The sequence below is a fragment of the Calonectris borealis genome, chromosome 1 (assembly GCF_964195595.1).
Source record: "Calonectris borealis chromosome 1, bCalBor7.hap1.2, whole genome shotgun sequence".
Lineage (NCBI taxonomy): Eukaryota > Metazoa > Chordata > Aves > Procellariiformes > Procellariidae > Calonectris > Calonectris borealis.
This window is the reverse complement of record NC_134312.1, coordinates 194,214,694-194,232,459: the sequence shown is the minus strand read 5'-3', so window position 1 is coordinate 194,232,459 and position 17,766 is coordinate 194,214,694. Positions and strand designations below refer to the sequence as shown.

The 17,766-nt window shown below is 44.6% G+C and overlaps 2 protein-coding genes across 2 annotated transcripts in view; one reads left to right on the top strand and one right to left on the bottom strand.

The window, feature by feature from the left end:
* Positions 1–17,766, top strand: part of NBEA (neurobeachin) — a 426,845-nt gene that overhangs the window by 254,466 nt on the left and 154,613 nt on the right. Inside the window, exon 39 of the mRNA XM_075139786.1 lies at positions 8,932–9,068. Within this exon, the coding sequence (XP_074995887.1) occupies positions 8,932–9,068 (137 nt within the window). The remainder of the gene's footprint in view (positions 1–8,931; positions 9,069–17,766) is intronic.
* Positions 11,167–13,875, bottom strand: MAB21L1 (mab-21 like 1). Its single transcript, XM_075140061.1, has one exon. The coding sequence runs from the start codon at positions 12,797–12,799 to the stop codon at positions 11,720–11,722; it is 1,080 nt and encodes a 359-aa protein (XP_074996162.1). The 5' UTR covers positions 12,800–13,875; the 3' UTR covers positions 11,167–11,719.

Below are 17,766 nucleotides of genomic sequence, written 5' to 3'. Positions count from 1 at the left end.
ACAAAGACATCAGTTAAATAACAAATATCAAAGTTTAATTAGAAAACACCAAAAAAAGTCTTAATATTTCTCCTGGTTTTTCAAGCTCCTCGGTGAAAACTATTCACTGAATTCAGCATGCACTCCTAAGTAGTTTTCTCCCCTCAAACTCCATTTTTCTTGCATATTAGCATTCAAGATAGGAATGTCATTGCGGGGGGTTGCTTGTTTGGGGAAGGGACAGGAATGTGGAAGAAGAGTTATTCTTTTTCCCTATTTATGGTAGACACATAACCACACAAGCCTTGTACTTCTAAACATGGAAATTTAATTCAGCCAGATTTACATAGTTTCTGCTTATTATATATTCAGATTTTGATCCTCAAGTCTAAGTATAAAACAGAAAAACATATTTGTATGAGTTTAATTTAAAGTATAGATTCAGGCATAAACTGAAAACAGTTATACTTTTGATATGTAGTTGGCTTTCACATTGAAAACAAAAAATAAGCCCCACAGTTTCTATAACATACTATTTTTAGACATCTCAGTGTTTATTCTAATCATTTTTTTCCACATTACTATCCAAAATGGCTTAATATTTTATAAGGTGGTTGTCAGTCACATATGATAGTGCTCCTAAGCACAGCTTTGAAGAGCTCTTCTCTTTATACCTTATTAAACCCCATTCTAAGTCTGAGCATCTTTCACTTTTAAAATGGCAGCCAGATTTCCTGCTTACCAAGCTTTAAAATTAAATCAATTCAAACTATGTTGTTTTGTATTTATGGAAGGCTCTGAGAGTGCTTGATGTGCTCTTACCGTCCACTCATACCAGCCTACTTAAATTTCTTTTTTTTCCCCCATAACTTAAAAACTCTTTCTATTTGAAACTTCTAAGGCTGCAGAATTAGGCTACAACAGAGCCTAGAAGTGCACACTTGCCTAGTGCATGGGTCTGCAACTTCTCCCTTGTCCTGAAGTACCACATCCTGGAGGGAACTCGTTACCTGATCAAAGGTCAAGCTGATGAGCTACCTGATATAGAGGAGAGAGACTGCAGAAAGACAGGCCTAAACATAAGGAGCCAGACTCCACAGTTCTGTACCTTATTTCATCTTCACTATGCAATTGATTTCCATATGAAAATCCCTGTTCTCCAAAATCTTCACAAGACCCTATAGCAACAGACCTATGAAGGTTAGTGGTAACAGTGTATCCAGAACTTTCACTGACCTATGGACAGGATTTTTTGCCTTTTTTTTTTTTTGGTTATTTTGGCATTTGTGTTATAGAAGGAAGCTAAAAAATCAGTCAAGAAGATAGTTTGGTTAGTCCTGATTTCATTGGCCAGAAATTGTACAAGAGGCAGCCTCATCCAGTGCATTTGGACGGTCCTCACTGGTAGCCTGTTACGCGAGTGCTTTTAGCTTGGCTTTCTAAAGAAACAAGGTTTACGTGAGCATCCTCTGTCAGCCTCTATCTTTGTAACTTCTGAACCTGGAAGCCATTTTGAACAAGCTTTAACACAGGAGTAAGGATTTCAGAAGCAATAAAATTCCTGCAGTGAAATCAGGTTATTAAGGAAGAAAGCCTACATGACAGAGCCTGCCACATCAGTTGTCCTTTCATTAGGTACCAGAGAATCTTTGTGGGAGAGTCTTCAGAAGTTCCCTAACTGTGGGAAAGCAAAACATGCAATCAACCAGTAGACACAGTTACACTCGAAAACAATCTTTATTCATTCTGGTGTTGTTTAGAGATACTCGTATTTTCAGAAAATTTTGAAGTTACAACTATTGAATCTTAGATAATTCTTCCAAATATATCTAGCAGGTTATATACTAATTCAAAAACTTCTTTCTTTCTTCCTACACACATATAGGATTAGCTAACCAAATAAGTGAACTTTAAATTATCACAAGCTATCTGAACATAACACTGCCCTTCACTACAGTCTCAAGAAGTATAAAGCTTACTTCAGTTTATCCTGAAGAGCTTTTCCAGAATGGAGACTAGAAGAAATGAAAGCTGAGGGCTCACATCTTTCATTTCATTTCTAATCAATTGAGCTCTATTGGCATGACAAGGTACATAAGCTGGACTGTATAAGATACCTGTCAAGTCTGGTTTATTCAGACTTGCAACTGGGATTTGATCCCTTGTGTTCCTGACTCATTGCAATGAGCTCCTGTTTCAGTGGTATATTGCTATCGCAAGATGCTATCTCTGCTTTCTCCTTTCTTCTTCCAACATTAAATATGCTTTTCTAAGGTGTGTTTTTTCTGTTACCTTTTGATTAAATAGACAGTTACAGTGGCTCTCTCAGAGAGAAGGACTGTCACTTCTGTGGGCATGTTCCGCGTCGCTTAAGGTTTTCTAGGTTGAAAAGAAGTACCTTAAATTTTACCTGAAAATGAGGAGGAAGCTAGTGCGGGTCATAGTGCATTAGTGTAGTATACTCACATCTGGATGCACTGCTTAACAATCAACTTCTTACTTTCTAAACCAACTTAAATTACTCAGTCCTTCCAAGGTATAGCTTCAGGCAGAGCACACTGTACGAATCTAATTTTGAAGTGGCAAATGTATGCATTGCAGTAGTGAGGTCCCTATCCCAAACATTTAAACGTCTGGCCAGCTGTAAATCATTAAGGGGAGTCTTGATTATTATTAATACCTGATCATCTGGCAGGTTGGCCCTCGAACACGTCCTGGAACAATACTAAACCCACGTAAGCCACTCAGAGCTTGAGCACAGTTCAGAGGTTCTCATGTATGCCACAGAGCAAATCAGACTTTATGTGCAAAAGGGGGCAAAAGTTGATTTTCTGAGTTGCTTTAGACTGTTAGACACACAGCCAATTGTTCTATGGTGAGAAGATACCCAATAAGATTGACTTTGGTACGGTATTGAGCTTGTCTCTGCATATTCTGTAGCCATTTTATTAAGTGGTTGCTTTCTATCTCACTTTGAACAATATAAAGAGATACCTATTCCTAGGAATATTGCAAAACACGTTTTCTCTCAGGAAGAAGTACTATTTTACATTTTTCTTTCAGTGTGACCAGGAAGGTATGGAATTCAAATAATAATTTACCTGTGTAGGTGCATATGTCACTTCATTCAAATGTATGGAAAGTATGTATATATTTGAGAGAAAATAACTTTTTTTTTCCTTAAGCAACACTATCTTTAACTACTTTCACAATCTCATAAAAAAATATGTATTTACTTCTTACTATTTGATTCACAGTTGTAATATGTAAGATTATTTTTATTTACTTCTTCTTTTTAATCAAACACATTTGTTTGCTGTTATGGCGCCACTTAAGAGAATTGAGTTGCTGTAATTGTTTAGTTATTGTTGTTGAAAAAGACCATTGAAGTTGATCTTTGATGTTAGTAGTAGTGTTACATGCTTTATGGAGGAAAGGGGGAAAAAGTGGGGAAAATTTTGGATATCAGAGCCTATCCACACTGGCAATGACATTTAAACAAACAATAAAAATCAATCCCTCCCTCACAATATGAAACATATGATTGTGCAAGAGTAAAAAGCCAACAAAGTAAGCTTGGGTATCTCTGAAAACAGGGGAAAGGAATTGAGGTTGTTATTCAGTGGGGGAGGAGAAAAACAAGATTATAGTCATGTTTAGACTTAGATTCTGTTTTTTGCAATCAAAAAGTTGTGCAAATTATTCTCTTTATTGAAACTGTTGAAAGTGATATGTAAAGGGAGCTGTATATATACATTCTTATAAAAGCCGTGGCTTGAGTGGAGGAGTTACTCCCTATCTGCTATAGTGGAGAACAAATTGGGGGCAACCATCCTCATGTAAGTTCCATGTATTTACTGCAGAAGTCTTTTTAAAGGGTAGTTTGATCAGATTTATGACAACAATAGGAACAAAAAAGACTAAATTCTGTGAATTGTTTTTTTATGAATCTTACGTTGTTTACCTGTTATTTACATGGCAGTGCATGTATTATATTAATGATGTTAATTGGTTGAAATATTTTTCTGACTACAGAGCTTTTCCCAAAGGCTTCTGGCGCCTATACCTGTTTCTGCTTGTATGCTATGTGACTTATATTACAAGAAACTGAAGTTTTTGTGTGCATGAGTGTGTGTTATGTATAAATTGTTTCAAGTATAAGGATTTGTAGTAATTTTAAATGCAAGTCAGTGTCAGATACACTTGGCTTTAAAGTGCTGAGGGAATTTCAGTTGTCTTACTTCAGGTACATCGTAAGTGATTTTTAATTATTATTCTTAATATTTAAAATTCTCGTTTAAGTATCATATCAAATTACAAATTGTAGTTTATGCAAAGTATTTTACATAGTAAAGTTATCCGTTTCAGCTAATCTGTTATGTATTTTCCATGTTAAACTGTATATGAAAAAAAATTAAGATATGGTTTTTTCTTTTAAAACAGTGTCAGCTAAAAATTAAACGTAACAATATTCACCACTTTGTTTCAGAATAATTACCAGTAGATTGTAAAGTTAAATTGGTCTAGTTGATAGGATATGTTTTCAAAGTATTTGTCCCAGCTAGTATTTTTTCATCTATAAGTAATCACCAAAACATTATTATTTTAAAAGTCAGACTTTTAAGTCTGTAGCAGGTAAATTGCTTGGTTTCATAATTCAGCATATAAAAACATATATCTTATCCTACTTAGGAGTAATTATGCCCAATCATCTTAGCAAATATACCTCCCGTGTAATTTTCAGGCTGATAAATGTAACACATCTTTAGCTCTTACCGTTAAAAATGACAGTTTATGAAAATGAAAATGTTTGAAATAACAGTTCAAAATACCACTCTTTTGGGGCTTTCCTTAAGAGGTGTAATTTTACTGGCATTGCTTTAGCAGATAGCAAACTCTTTCACCTGATAGAACTTTTCACTTGCATTGACTTTCTTTGCTTGAACTTGAAAAATACAAGAGCTCAAGATACAAGAGCTAAATACAAGAACTGAAGTCTCTGTTTAGCAAAAATTAACGGAGGGGAGGAGAAAGATTACATTCTGCTCTGTTCACTGGGACCTTCTAATCCCACAATCATTTACTTTTGGAAAGGAAATATTATTTTTAAAATGTATATGCGTAGTAGCGTTTATTTTAGAAATCTAAATCACATGTGCCGACCACAGGGATCAGGCAAAGCGGAAAATTCTCCATTTGAGCAGATTACAAGACGTGTGGATCTGAAGTGATTTCTGGTCTGGTTTTAAGGCCAGAACTTCTTTGTTAGGTCGCTGCCTCTCTGCTATGGGCCGCCCCGACCGCTTCGGAGAGGTTGAGAAGAGGCAACGAAATGATCCTTAAAAAAGAGATGTTCTTGCTTAGAGTCCCAGCAACTGACAAGCCCTCTAGACGCGTGTCCTTTCCACAAAGCCCAAGCTGTTCGGTGAAGCGGAGCAGCCACAGGTTGCCTTTTCCCCCGGAGCTGGAAGTGAAGTGCCCTCCGTGTCGCCGGTGGCTCTTGATCTGCGGGGGGAGCGCCGGCAGCATCCCCGTGTGTGTGCCGCCGCCGGCCGGTGCCCCAGGCAGCGCATCCCCGAGCGCGGGCAGAGCCGGCTGCGCTTCACTTCTCGAAAGCTGCAGCCGCGCTGGGGATGAATATTTACATCCCCTGCAAAAGCGCAGCTCGCCGCCGCCGCAGAGGGGCCGGGGTGAGGCTGGTAGCCGGAGCTCGTTATCTTCCCCGCATGCGAATGAGCCCGTCCCGCGGCTCTTGGCTCAGGTGTGCCCGGCTTTTGTTTCATTAGATTATCAACTGGGTTGGGAAGGGGACCCAAAGCTTCCCGGTAGCTCAGTGCCATATGGAAAACCTGCAGTATTTTGATTATGCTGTATGTAAACATTTTAATATCGGATCCTTAAAATCCAGAGACTATCCCAAAGGGGATTAAAACATAATCCTCTCTCTCTATAGCTGTAGTGGATTAATTTCGTATTCTCTCAGTGGCTGGCTTGCTCCCTGAAGGCTACAACAAAAAGGCTCAGTGCTCCTTAAACATGCTATGGAATTGGAAGTTGTAATTGGAGATTTCCAAAGGACAAGTGTAAAAATGACACGCTGTTAATACCGAATATTTTTTTCATTTTGTGCTTTCAGGAGAAAAAAAAAAATCTGCAAAGATTTTTTTAACTTAGTTTGAACACCCCCTCCCCCGAAATCCCATAATTTGACCACTGTTCATTATGCTTTCTGCTTCTTTTTTACCAAAAGAGAAAAGGGGGGAAATCAAGCAAACGTTTTCTCGTCTGGAAAGTACAATAACGCTTATTCCTTGTTGCATTTTAATACTTCTGACATGTTTACATTGCAACAAATCTAGGGTGTCATTTGAGCAGAACACAGGGCAGATGCCAAGGTACCGGTCTGGGAGCTCGGAGCCTTTTCTTGGGGGAGGAGGAAGCCAGAAGTCCCCGATTTCCCCTGCATTCAGTAGCAGGCTAAGAAGTGAATGTCCCCTTTCCCTCCACATCCACCCCCTGCTTTTGCAGCTCTGCCCCCTCCTCCAGTACGTGAGTGCATTCCGCTAGCACACCCGCTAGCCGGGGTGCACCTATTGTCTTCTCCTGGATGTCAGATTATAGGTTTTGGCCTTTTGACCATTAAACAGCGGTGGCTTTATTTTTATTTTAGCCACACACCACCAGGGAAAAGCGGTAATTGGATTAAATTGATGGTCTTCCTTCTGGGATTCAGCAAAGCCCACAAACGACTCCTTAAAATGATAGAATATCGGGTCGTTTCCAGGACGTATCTTCCGAAGGCTTTTCTTCCCGCACAAAGGCCCGGGAGCCCATCACCATGCGCCGGGCCAAGCGGTGGCTCCCGGCCGCGCTGCGGGGAAGGGCGAGGGGAGGGCTGGGACGCTCTGCTTGAGAGGGCAAGTGCTTCTGCAGGGCAGGGAGCCGCTGTCTGCCCAGACCCCCCTTCTGCAAACACAAAGAAAGGGGGCCTGGGGAATAGAAACCCAAATCCACTTGTAATCGTACAAGAGAATCGGGCGTAATTACTTGAGCAACCTAGATGAAGATTGATGAGGCTTTAAAGTGCCGTTTCGGATCGATCACCCTGCCCCTTGGAGCCTGCAGCCGGGCTTCCCCGGCTCGGCTCGGCTCGGCTCGGCTCCTTTCTCACCGCGAAGGGAGGGAGAGAAGATGGAGGCGAGACGGGGAGAGCAGCAAAGCAAGCTCGGCGCATGTGATTCCGATCAGCTGACTAGGGTCAAGAGGCTACCCCGGTTTATTAGGAGATGGAAAACAATAAAATGAAAGAAAATAGAGTTTGTATCAATATTATCCAGCCTGCCACGCTGGGCTGCTGAAAGCTGTCACTGAAACTGTGCGTTTTAGCTTCCCCTTGTACACACAGTAATCCGTGCCGTCCTCTTTATTTATTTTGCAGCGTAAATGACAAAACATTGTGCAATACGGTCTCAAATTGGGTGTTACAGTAAAGTAAAACATTAACAACATGACAGTTAGATGCGCCGATACAGGACTAATTTGGGCTAACTGAGTAATTTGAATTTGCAAGATCTGGTAGTAAAGTGTGCGTGTAATACTGGGGGAGGCGGAAAGGTTGCATCCGTGCCTGTTAGCCTTGGTGCGAACTGCAGCCCAGGGCTTGCCTCGACCGCGCCAGGCCCTCCAAACAGGCGCTGCCTTCGTCCCCAGAGAGACGAGTGCCTGGGGACGGCAGCTGGAAGCGTACGCAGGCACTCTCTGCCATCTGAGCAAGGTCTTCCTTACTGCAGAGGAGATTTTGACTGCATAAAACAACCAAACCCTTTTTAGCATTCAGTGAGATGAGCAGTTTGCCAGTTTCGGAAAGGTGCATTAGTCAGATGTTGTGTCCAGTTTCTCAATACTGAGGCTTTTATTATTTGTATGTCAGATGTGTGTTTGTGCATGCATGTCGATGTGTGTGTTTATATATGTGTATACAAATTACTCTACACGCTTTAGTGGTTAAATTTAGAAGAGTGTTTTATATTTAATCTTTTCTTTTAATAGAGCAAGTGAGCTTCCTAAACACCGACACTGCCAGCTTTAACAGTAGATTGCATTCGCACTGAAGATAAGATGGCGAAAAAGTGATCCCCTGTTGTCTTTTGCATTAAAGCAGAAGTTTTTTTTCCGAATTAAAACCTAACAATTTGTGCGGAGAAGGCTGCCTTTTACAATAGGCTTTCCCCATCCCATCTTTTCAGTGCCCGTGCAAGTGTCTCCTTAAGGAATATATTTGAGCGAAATGTTGTTACAGTAATTTTAAAAGGATTAAGTGACAGCAAGTTGAACTAAAAACGATCTTGCCGTAAATATATTTAACGATGCTAGCCTTAGCGTGCGTGTGGTATTGAAGTAGGTAAAAAAAAAATATACAATCTTTCGCGATACTTTCGGAGTTAAGATCTGGACCCAGAGTTAAAAATAATGCCCGCGGGCTTCGCAGGGCCGATGCGGCGGGCAGGGGCTGCGGGCTGCTCTGCCGCCCGCCCGGCCCGGCCCGGCCCCCGGGGGTCCGGCCGCCGCCGGGACCCCTCGCTGCCAGGTCGAACCTGTGTGTAACGAATCGCCGCTATCGCACATAAACAGCGATAGTGTTAACGAGGAGCAAAAGGGCATGAAAAGAGAAGGGACCTACTTCTAAGAGGCAGCTATTTTTCACTCTAACCCTTCTGAATTTCGCTGCTGGCTGATTTATCTCGCAACCCCGGAGCTCACAAACTCGCTTCTGTCCTGACCGCGGAGTTCAAAGCGCTGACCGCGGGCAGGAGGGGAATAAACACGGCGGTTTACAAACAGGGTTTATTAGGGGGCTCGCCGGGCGCTCGCTTGGCGGAGGGAAGGGGAAGGGCTACCGGGGATGGGCCGGCCGGGCGCCTCCAACCTGACGCCGCTGCCCTTGCCTTGCAGGCCCCGTGGTCCTCAGCACGCCGGCACAGCTCATCGCCCCCGTGGTGGTGGCCAAGGGGACGCTCTCCATCACCACCACGGAAATCTACTTCGAGGTGGACGAGGATGACCCGGCTTTCAAGAAGATCGATCCTAAGGTGAGTGCGGGCGGGCGGGCCCGGTCCCGGTCCTGGGCCCGGTCCCGACCCACGTGCGCCGGAGCCGCCCCCTCCCTCCAAACTCCGCTCCCGTCTGCCGCCTCTCGCTGCGTTTTCAAAAAAGAAAAAAAAAAAAAAGAAAAGAAAAAAAGCGCAATGTATTAATGATGCTAAATCCTCTATTACGGCAGCGTGCGCGTTTTCCAACAGCCTTTCGCTCGGTGCCTTTGTATGAACGTGGTCAGATTTAGTAGTTAAGCCAATTGCTCTGAAATCCCTGGAGGGAGCAGCAGTCTCAGCCCGCAGCCTTCCCGAGACACAGCGTAGGGTTTTACCCCTTCCGAGGATATCGGAGAATCCCGTTATTTCAAGAACGTTAGTTTCCATGTAAGAAAATACGGCGCATTTGTGTAAACACTGCTGAAATGCAAGTTAATGCTTATTTTCTGCGGAGGAAAGAAAAAAAAAAACCAAGAAGGAAGGGGAAATAGGCATGTACCCAAGACTTGATTCCTGGGAAAGCTCTGTTTTTTCCTGAAGTCATTTACTACTACCAATTCCCCAGCGCCCCCCCCTCCCCCTCCGCGAAAACCTCCAGCCCAGCCGCAACAGAGCAGGGGTGCGTGACTTGAGCAGAAACCTTTGCGTGGCTTCCTCCCCGCGGGAACGGGGCTGCCACCGGAGGGAGGAGGGAGCATACGGAAGGGACGTGTGTTACAGAGAGCTCCTCTCGCCTGCATCTCTTTTTATTCTTATCGCTGTTGCTTTATTTCTTTGTTATTGCGCTGGAAAATGTTAGAAGAGAGAAAATAGGGGAGGTACTTTTACAGAGACCTTGGTTTTTTTTTTTTTCTGCAGAAATATCATAAATAATTTCCAAGAAAAATGCTAGCGACCTCGTCTGAATATGTTTGTAATAAGGTGATTTCTCTTTGACGAATAATTTCTTAAACTCGGAACTTTCTTCGCAGTGCTGGAAAAAAAAGAGATTCTGTCACGATCGCTGAGTATAATGGTTTCGTTAAAGTGCAACCACTGGAAATAGTTCTAGTGGGTGTTACACAGGCGATCGGTCTCTTTCAGCACTTGTTGACTGTTCGGGTACTAAACAAAATCCGCGTTGTTATTTTGCGTTTTGCTCTTAAAGCCGCTTTAAAGAAATGCATACTGAGAAGGACCAGGCGTTGCAGTACGGATAGGCAATTTTGGATCGCACGCACATGTTATTCCCTCTGAATGCCCTGGGAGCGCAGGGGCTTGATTTCTGGGAGTGCAACTGGCGATCTTATCACATTCATAACGCACTTGTAGGTCAGAAGTAATATTGTTGTTCACTTTATTGGTGCCGGCTTGAACCTTTCACCTATAAATTTTATTTTCTTCTTTATTACTGCTTGCGCCAAAATGCTAGTTTTATCAGGTTCATTCCTTCTCCGTATACTGACTGCTTCAGGGATATGTTGTGTTTCCTCAGCTTTGTTCAAAACCGAGCAGAAACACATCAGCGCCGTATAGTAATTCGAAAATAGATGTCTTTTCTGACAGCTGAAAAAGTGTTACTACATTAAAACTACATCGGTGTCTGACAGTTGATGATGGTCATCTGGAGCTAAATTATAATGTGTTTCTACCACCAATATTTCCTTGTTCTACAAGACTATTCAAAATGCAAAAACAGGCGGCTGCCCTTAAGTTTTCTGATATAAGCAACTATCAACAGAAAAGCAAAATTCACAAAACATAGCTGCCTCTGGTTTTTCAAGTAGAAAACTTGATCCAGTATTGAAACACTTACCCATATGCATTTTACTTCATTTATTAGCTTGTAATTAAATAAATCAGCAACAGAAATTAAAATCTAAATCACAAAAGGTAATTATCCAGTGTATTTCAAGTGCATTTTCAAATATATAATTCCAATATTCAAGCGTTATTATATAAGCAGAATCCAAATTTCTTTTGAATATATTTAAATAACATTTCAAGTATATTTATGGAATGTTAGAAATAGAACAAGCAATATATATGAAACGAAAAATGTAAACTTGTTAAGTTCAGACACTTCAAAAGACAATTAACAAAAGTACCATGATAAAATCTACCTTTTTAAATGGTATCTTCTCTTTAGCAGAAAATGTCCTTGAAGTATCCAAAATGGCAATTTAACTTCTGTTCACCAAATCACAAAACACCAACATCCACAATTTCAAAGACAATGTGAGATCACAATATTTGATACAAATTAAAAGGTACATTAGGGTTTGTTCAGGTGGCATATCCAAATAGCTTTTACTCACAGAGGGTTTACATAAAAATACCGGGGGTTTGTTATAATCCGTTGGTACCGTGTCTAGGCAGAATGGTCACAATCATGTTAAATTACGGCCAATTTTGCTTTCCGTGTAACATACTTTTTTTTTTCCTTTTTTTTTTTTTTTCACGGGGAACTGCAAAACTGTGACGAAGATAAGAGGAACGGTACTTGCTGTTCTTATTTGCTTTTCTTTGTGAAGAGCCTAAGCTATATTCCTTTTTAAAAGAGAATATTATTTGCATTGTCAAGTGGAAATATTTGACTTTTCGAACAGGCAGCTTAAACTTCACCGGAAAATAAGCAGATTTATCGGTCGGGCCGGTTTTATAGGTACCCTCTAAAGTTTCTCCAAACTTTTCGGGTTGGTAAGTATTTCCCTAGCCAGTCGCCACGTTTGTTTGGCCGCGTTTTCCAGGGCCGAGTGAGGTTTGCCCTGAAAGAGGTCTAAGTTGGGCAAGAAGTAGTGCGGGCACCTCCTGCACTGCAGGCAGGAGATGAGCTGCAGTAAAATCCCGTTGAGCCGGTCCCCCAGGCACGACTCGTCCCAGTCCGATTCGCGGGGATGCTTTTCGCATTCGTATGAAACCAGAGTCTTCATGTGATAATTATTCAGGGGCTGGCCCGGCAGCTCCAGGTGACGGTCCCGTAAGGTTTTGAGGATAGACAGGCATTTCTTCCTGCAGCCGCCCATCTGCAGTCTGTTCTCGGCTTCCGCGAACTGCAGCACCCAGGCATCGCTCTCGGCCGAGCTCTGCTTGCCGGCCAGAGAGTGGCACTCCTTGGATAAGAGGTTGAAGCCTTCCGCCTTGACCTCCGCCACCCTGTTGGGTCCCGGCCAGGGGATGTGGGGAAGCGGCCAGTGGGCAGCACTCCGCGGCCAGATCCCCGTGCATTTGAACGCCGGAGTGATCTGCACGACGTACCTATCCCTGATTCTCAGCTTCACTTCGCTGGTGTCCGCCACCATCTTTACCACGTCTCTGTAACTGCACTTATCCACGGCTTGAGCCACCAGAGTCTGAAATCTGGACCGGATTTTGCGAGCGGAGAGGTAGCCAGACGCCGTGATGAACTCCACCCAGAGGGACATACTCCTCTTGCGCCCGTCGCTTAACTTTAACACAGCGCAGCCCGGCAAGGAGCCGTCGTCCACGAAGTTGAAAACCCCCATTTGGTTCAGATACAGCACGACTTCAAACTCCGTGGGGGAGATGACTTCCAACCCCTCGTAGCGATTGTCCATCTCGTTCAAGGAACTGATGAAGCGAGGCTCCTGCACCTCCACCTCCTTCAGCACGTCCGACACCACTTTGCAGACTTCTCGGATCGTTTTGGCGATGGCAGCTTTCCTGGCTTGGCATTTCTCGTTGTAGTATTTATTCAGATGATACACCAGCTTGGCCTGGGCCGCGATCATGTTGGGGCAGAGATCCGGATTGTATACCGGAGTCTCGCAATAGGCTGTGGGATCCAATGCGGCTGCTAAGGCTGGAGCCAACTTCAGAGGAGAAACAGGCTGCCGCACTCTGAAATGTAACAAATGTTTTTCAAAATGCGCTGGGGCTGCTGCTCCTCAGATGCTCTCTTCCTGCTTTTTTAGATCAGCCGTCTTGAAGTGTGTGTGGCGGGGGGGGAGGGGGGGCGGGCGGGGGACTGGAGGGGGCGATATTTTTCCTCCCCCTTTTTTTAAAGGGTCCGTGAGTGAGAGGAAAGCATCGAGAGCTGCACCTTCCCCAGCAGCAAGAAAAACAAAAGTTGCACTGAGACACAGCGAGGCTTCCAGTAGTCAAAATAATAAAACCTCTTCGTATTTATTTATGTTTTCCCGTAGTAATCACTGTGTGTGTGCAGGGTGGTTAATCAGATGGTGGAAAAAGTGCCGTGTGTGTGTGTGTATATGTCAGAAGAAGCTGGCTGTTGGTTTGTATAAGAGCCCAGATGCACTCGTGTGGAAATTATAAAGGCAGGGCCAGGCAGGCGGGCGGCCAATCGCCACTGGGCTCGTCACTGCAGCCTCTTTCAGCTCAAACCCGGCTAATTAATCCCTCTCTAGGAGATAGATATGTATACACAGACACACACACACACGCACACGCAGACACATATAGAAAGGTAGAAGGTTACTGGCAGAAAAACCGCCCCAGTCATCTATACGCTCGGAAATCAAGAGAAATCGCTCTCCTTTGGGTGTAACTTGAACGGTATTGACGTTTCGAAAGGACTTGGCAAAACTGTGCCGCTCCGCACTGAATCCCTGCGTGCCTCCCCACGGCCGAGACGTGAATGCAGGTGTATTAATGGGCATCCATCAACTAGGGAGCTACAGACCGGGCTCGCTCCTGCAGCAGCAGGGGCGTAAATTCATTAACTCACACTTGGCGTCACATCACGCTGTCCTTTCCTCCTGATAGTTGTCTGTAACTGCAAGCGAGAAGTTGTTGGGGTTTTTTTCTCTCGTGAACCGGGCAGCAGATTCACGGCAAATTTAGTGTCCTTTGGAATAAAATATTACGCAAAAGTCCATGATTTGTATTGTTTTAAAAGATCTTCTGACGGGCTCTAATCGATTTTGAGGTTTAAAGCATTTCGGCATTGTCTCTGCCTTGCTTTTTGTGTTTGTACCTTGTGAAGGGAGAATCAATCGCTAAACGTATCTGTCAGGTCTTTTTCACGTTCCCTCCAGAAACCAAGTAGCAGATATGAACGGTAAATCTCATCTGCCAATTCTTAGCTCCGTTTTTATATTCCGTATAGAGGTCCAATATGTTGGGAAGAGTGGGTGTTCAGCTGCTTTTTGAGACGCACTATAAGTATCTATTAATTTCAAACCTGGACGGTTTATCGTATAACGAGCTCTGCTAGCAAGCTGCGTTTAGCAAATGTGCACACGGGAGGGATGCTAGCGACTGCAAACACGCTGGCGTGCTACTAATCTGACAGTTTGGGGTTTCGTGTGTGTGATGTGTAATTATCAAATTTCTCCTTCGGTACCTTCAGTGTTAGTAATCGGGACCTTTATTTGCAAATAAGTTGGAGTGACAAACTCTTCTGCTTTGCAGCATTTACTAAGCTTCACTTCAAGAGAACCCTAAATTATATTTTTTTAAGGAAAAAAAAAAAAAGCCAGCAAAGCTTTTAATCGCTCGGAATCTTTAATCTACTGCCCGATTACTAATTCTTAAAGTAACTGTCAGACATATCCATGGCTAAAGAGAAGTCACACCGCAAAGAACCTTTCACGACATTTATTCAACGTACTAATGCGACCAACTTTATTGCACATAGCGAAGAATTTCTGACTTTGTGCTTGGCTAGCTCGGTCTGGCGTTTGTACGGGTGCTCCCTGCCTCCCTTCCTAGGAGGAAGCTGATGCGGGAATCATTTTCTGCCCGTTAGTAAAACGGGGCTAGGGCTGTCTTGGGGCGCCTCGCTGATAAACTGCAGGTGACAGGTCGTCCCGAAGAAGCTTTTCCTCTTCTCGGCCGCAGGCCCCTGGCCGACGGCGGAGGAGCGGCCGCTTTCTGGCTGTTTCGCCCGAAGAGGACCTTGTTTCCTCCTGGCTCCTCTCCCTCCTCCGGAGAGGTTTCCCTGCCAGGCGGCGGGAGCCGGGCGGGACACGCGCGGTCCCTCCCCGGCCGCGGCGGGTCCGGCGGCGGCGGCACAGTGCGCCCGGTCCCGGCGCCCCCCGAGCCGCCCCCGAGGAGCGGCAGCGGCCGGCCGCTGCCGCCGTCCCCGCCCGGAGTCCGGGGCTGCCGCCTCCCTCCCCCCGGGGCGGCGGCGTGCGCGGCCGCTCGGCTGCGGGCTCCCGGGGGCCGGCTCCCCCCGCCTCCCCCGAGCAGGCACTTACAGGCGTCCTCGCTGGGTCCGAGGGGACAGGCGGGCGCCTCCCCGCCGCCGCCGGGCCCCGCTGCTCTTACCGACGGCTGCCCCCGGGTGCGCGGGGAACCTGCCGCGGCGGCGGGGGCCGCGGCGGGGGCGGGGGCCGGGGCCGGCCCTCTCCCCCCTTCCGCGGGCTGCAGGCGCGCCAAGCAGCCGGCTCGGCGGCACCGCCGCGGGCCCCGTCGGCGAGCGGGGAGGGGGAGGCACCTCGCCGGCCCAGCACATCCCGCCCCACCGCCCCCGCGGATCGGGCCCGGGAAGACCCCCCGCGCCGCCCCCGCCGCCCCTCGGGGCCGGGGGCGATGCCGGTCGCGCCCTGCCCTCAGACACGGGTGCGGCTGTGGCCGGAGCAGGGCACGGCTGGGCTGTACGGAGGAAGGAAAAGCGGCGAAGTTGGGTCCAACTCCGGCGGGCGGGTCCCGGGGACCGCCTGGGGCGGGGGAAGGCCCGCGGCGGTGCCGGCCCTGGCCCCGGCCCTGGTCCCCGCCCCAGCGCGGCGGCGCGCCCGGCGGCGGCGGCTCGGCCCCGGAGCCGGTCGGCGCGAAACCTCCAGCCCTGCCTCGTCGGGGGCAGCTTCTTTGCGATTTAAATAAGAAAGAGCTCCTTCTCCGTGAGGTTACATACCAGCGCCGTGTAAAAACGAAAGTTAAAGCGGGCGGACAAAAGCTTCTCCCTTCCTCCCATCTCCGCCAAGGGGAACAGCCCTTTCCTGCGGAGGGGGCACACCGGCCCCAGTTCGAATTCTCATCGCTTCAGCTGCATCAGAGCTACACGTTACAGATGGAAATGTTTCGGGCGAGGTTTTGTGTATTTTTGCCCCGTGGGTTTTAGCTCAGTAAATCCAGTTTCTAGTGGCAAAAGGCGATGGGTCGTACCTTTAATCTGTCAATATTCTTCATTTTCATAATGTGGCAGAATTAATTTAAATAAAAATTACGTCTTATATCCTAAATCAGAGCTTTCAATACATAATGCTAAGATTAACCTATGAGATCAAGTAGTGCAGGTTATACGTATCTATTGTATCTTGGTGGCTATGGGAAATACTAGCTTTGGCTGGGTGATGTTTAGCACTAAAGGTTGTTATGAACTTCACTACATCACTTCATTTCGCACATAGACAATAAACATTTGATAGTTTGAAAATGTGTGGATTTAGGCATCGCTGACACCAGTCAACCACTGAAATGTAACTGCTAAGGTGACCCGATTGTGTCACATGGCAAAAAGTCGGTGGTTTGGTTTAGATTCCGGAAATTATTATCTACCTGACTATGTATGATATAAAATACGAATCTTTTCGAAGCTTCTGACCACTTATTGCAGTTAGTTTTTCTCTGTAGTTATTAATGTGTCCTTCATAAATTATAAAAGGAAGGAACACCTTTTCATCACTGAGTTTTATTTTTATATGTATTGAGTTGTTCTGGAAAATTGAGATTAAAATCACCTCATTAAAATGATGATTGATCATTTGTCATGATAATGGTACCATATGATATTGGTGACTTTTACCAAATTACTGTTTTCTGGATATTTTCCCCTAATTAGGGGGTACTATAGCAGCATTTGTTGAACTCTGCTTGTTATTTCAAATCTTTCAAACTGCAGTGCCTTGTCACATAGTGCTCATGTTAGCCAAAAAGTCAAATGGTGTTGAAAATCTTTGACTGCAGGTACTTGCCCACGCCCCCAAAATGTAATTTGGAAAAAAAAAAAAAAAGAAAAAGAAAAAGAAGAAGTTGCCATATAAATTTCACCAATAATTCCTTTTCATATGGTGAAAAATGTGGGTTAAAATGCACATGCAGACGCATATACGCACAAAGTGCTTGCATTGATATCACTTTATATTTCTTATTATATAGTGATAGTTCTTCCACACACAACTGCTCATGAATTTTAAAGTTTGATTTTTTTAATATCTGCCTATTGCGCTAGGGAGCTAGGAAAAAATGAAGCTGAGTTGATTAAATTATTTATCCCTATTGCTGGAGTGAGTTTGAAGGCTCATTGTATGTATCTGATTTCTTGGCTCCTCTTTCTCCCCTTCCCCCCTCAATTCATCCTGGTTATTTCATCCATATCATCCTGCCAGCAACAATAAATTTACTTTTTTTCAAGTAGGAAAACTAAAGATAGATATTTGTGCCACGTTTGCTTGAAGTGTCACATTATATAAAATAGGCAGCATCATTTTTTTGGTGATAGAAGTTGATGGTACCTGCAATTTTCTGTATTCTTATTTGTAGTTTACTTTTTGACTACACTTTCAAATTTAGGAACAAATGAAAAGTTAAGTTTAAATGTAAGTTGTTGTAGTGTTTGCAAAAGTGCAATTTTAATGAACTTATACACTTCATTACTTAGATTTTGGGGTATAAATTTCTATATAATTAGGTATGCAAACATTTTTCTTCTGTTATCTACAGTTTTCTGCAAATATTTTTTACTTTTTTGAAAAAATGTATAGCTCCTTTTTAGAGTACACAATTAGCATTCATT

Bases quoted from the DNA above. Each gene is read 5' to 3' on its own strand.
- MAB21L1 (XM_075140061.1), bottom strand. From the start codon at position 12,799: ATGATCGCGGCCCAGGCCAAGCTGGTGTATCATCTGAATAAATACTAC.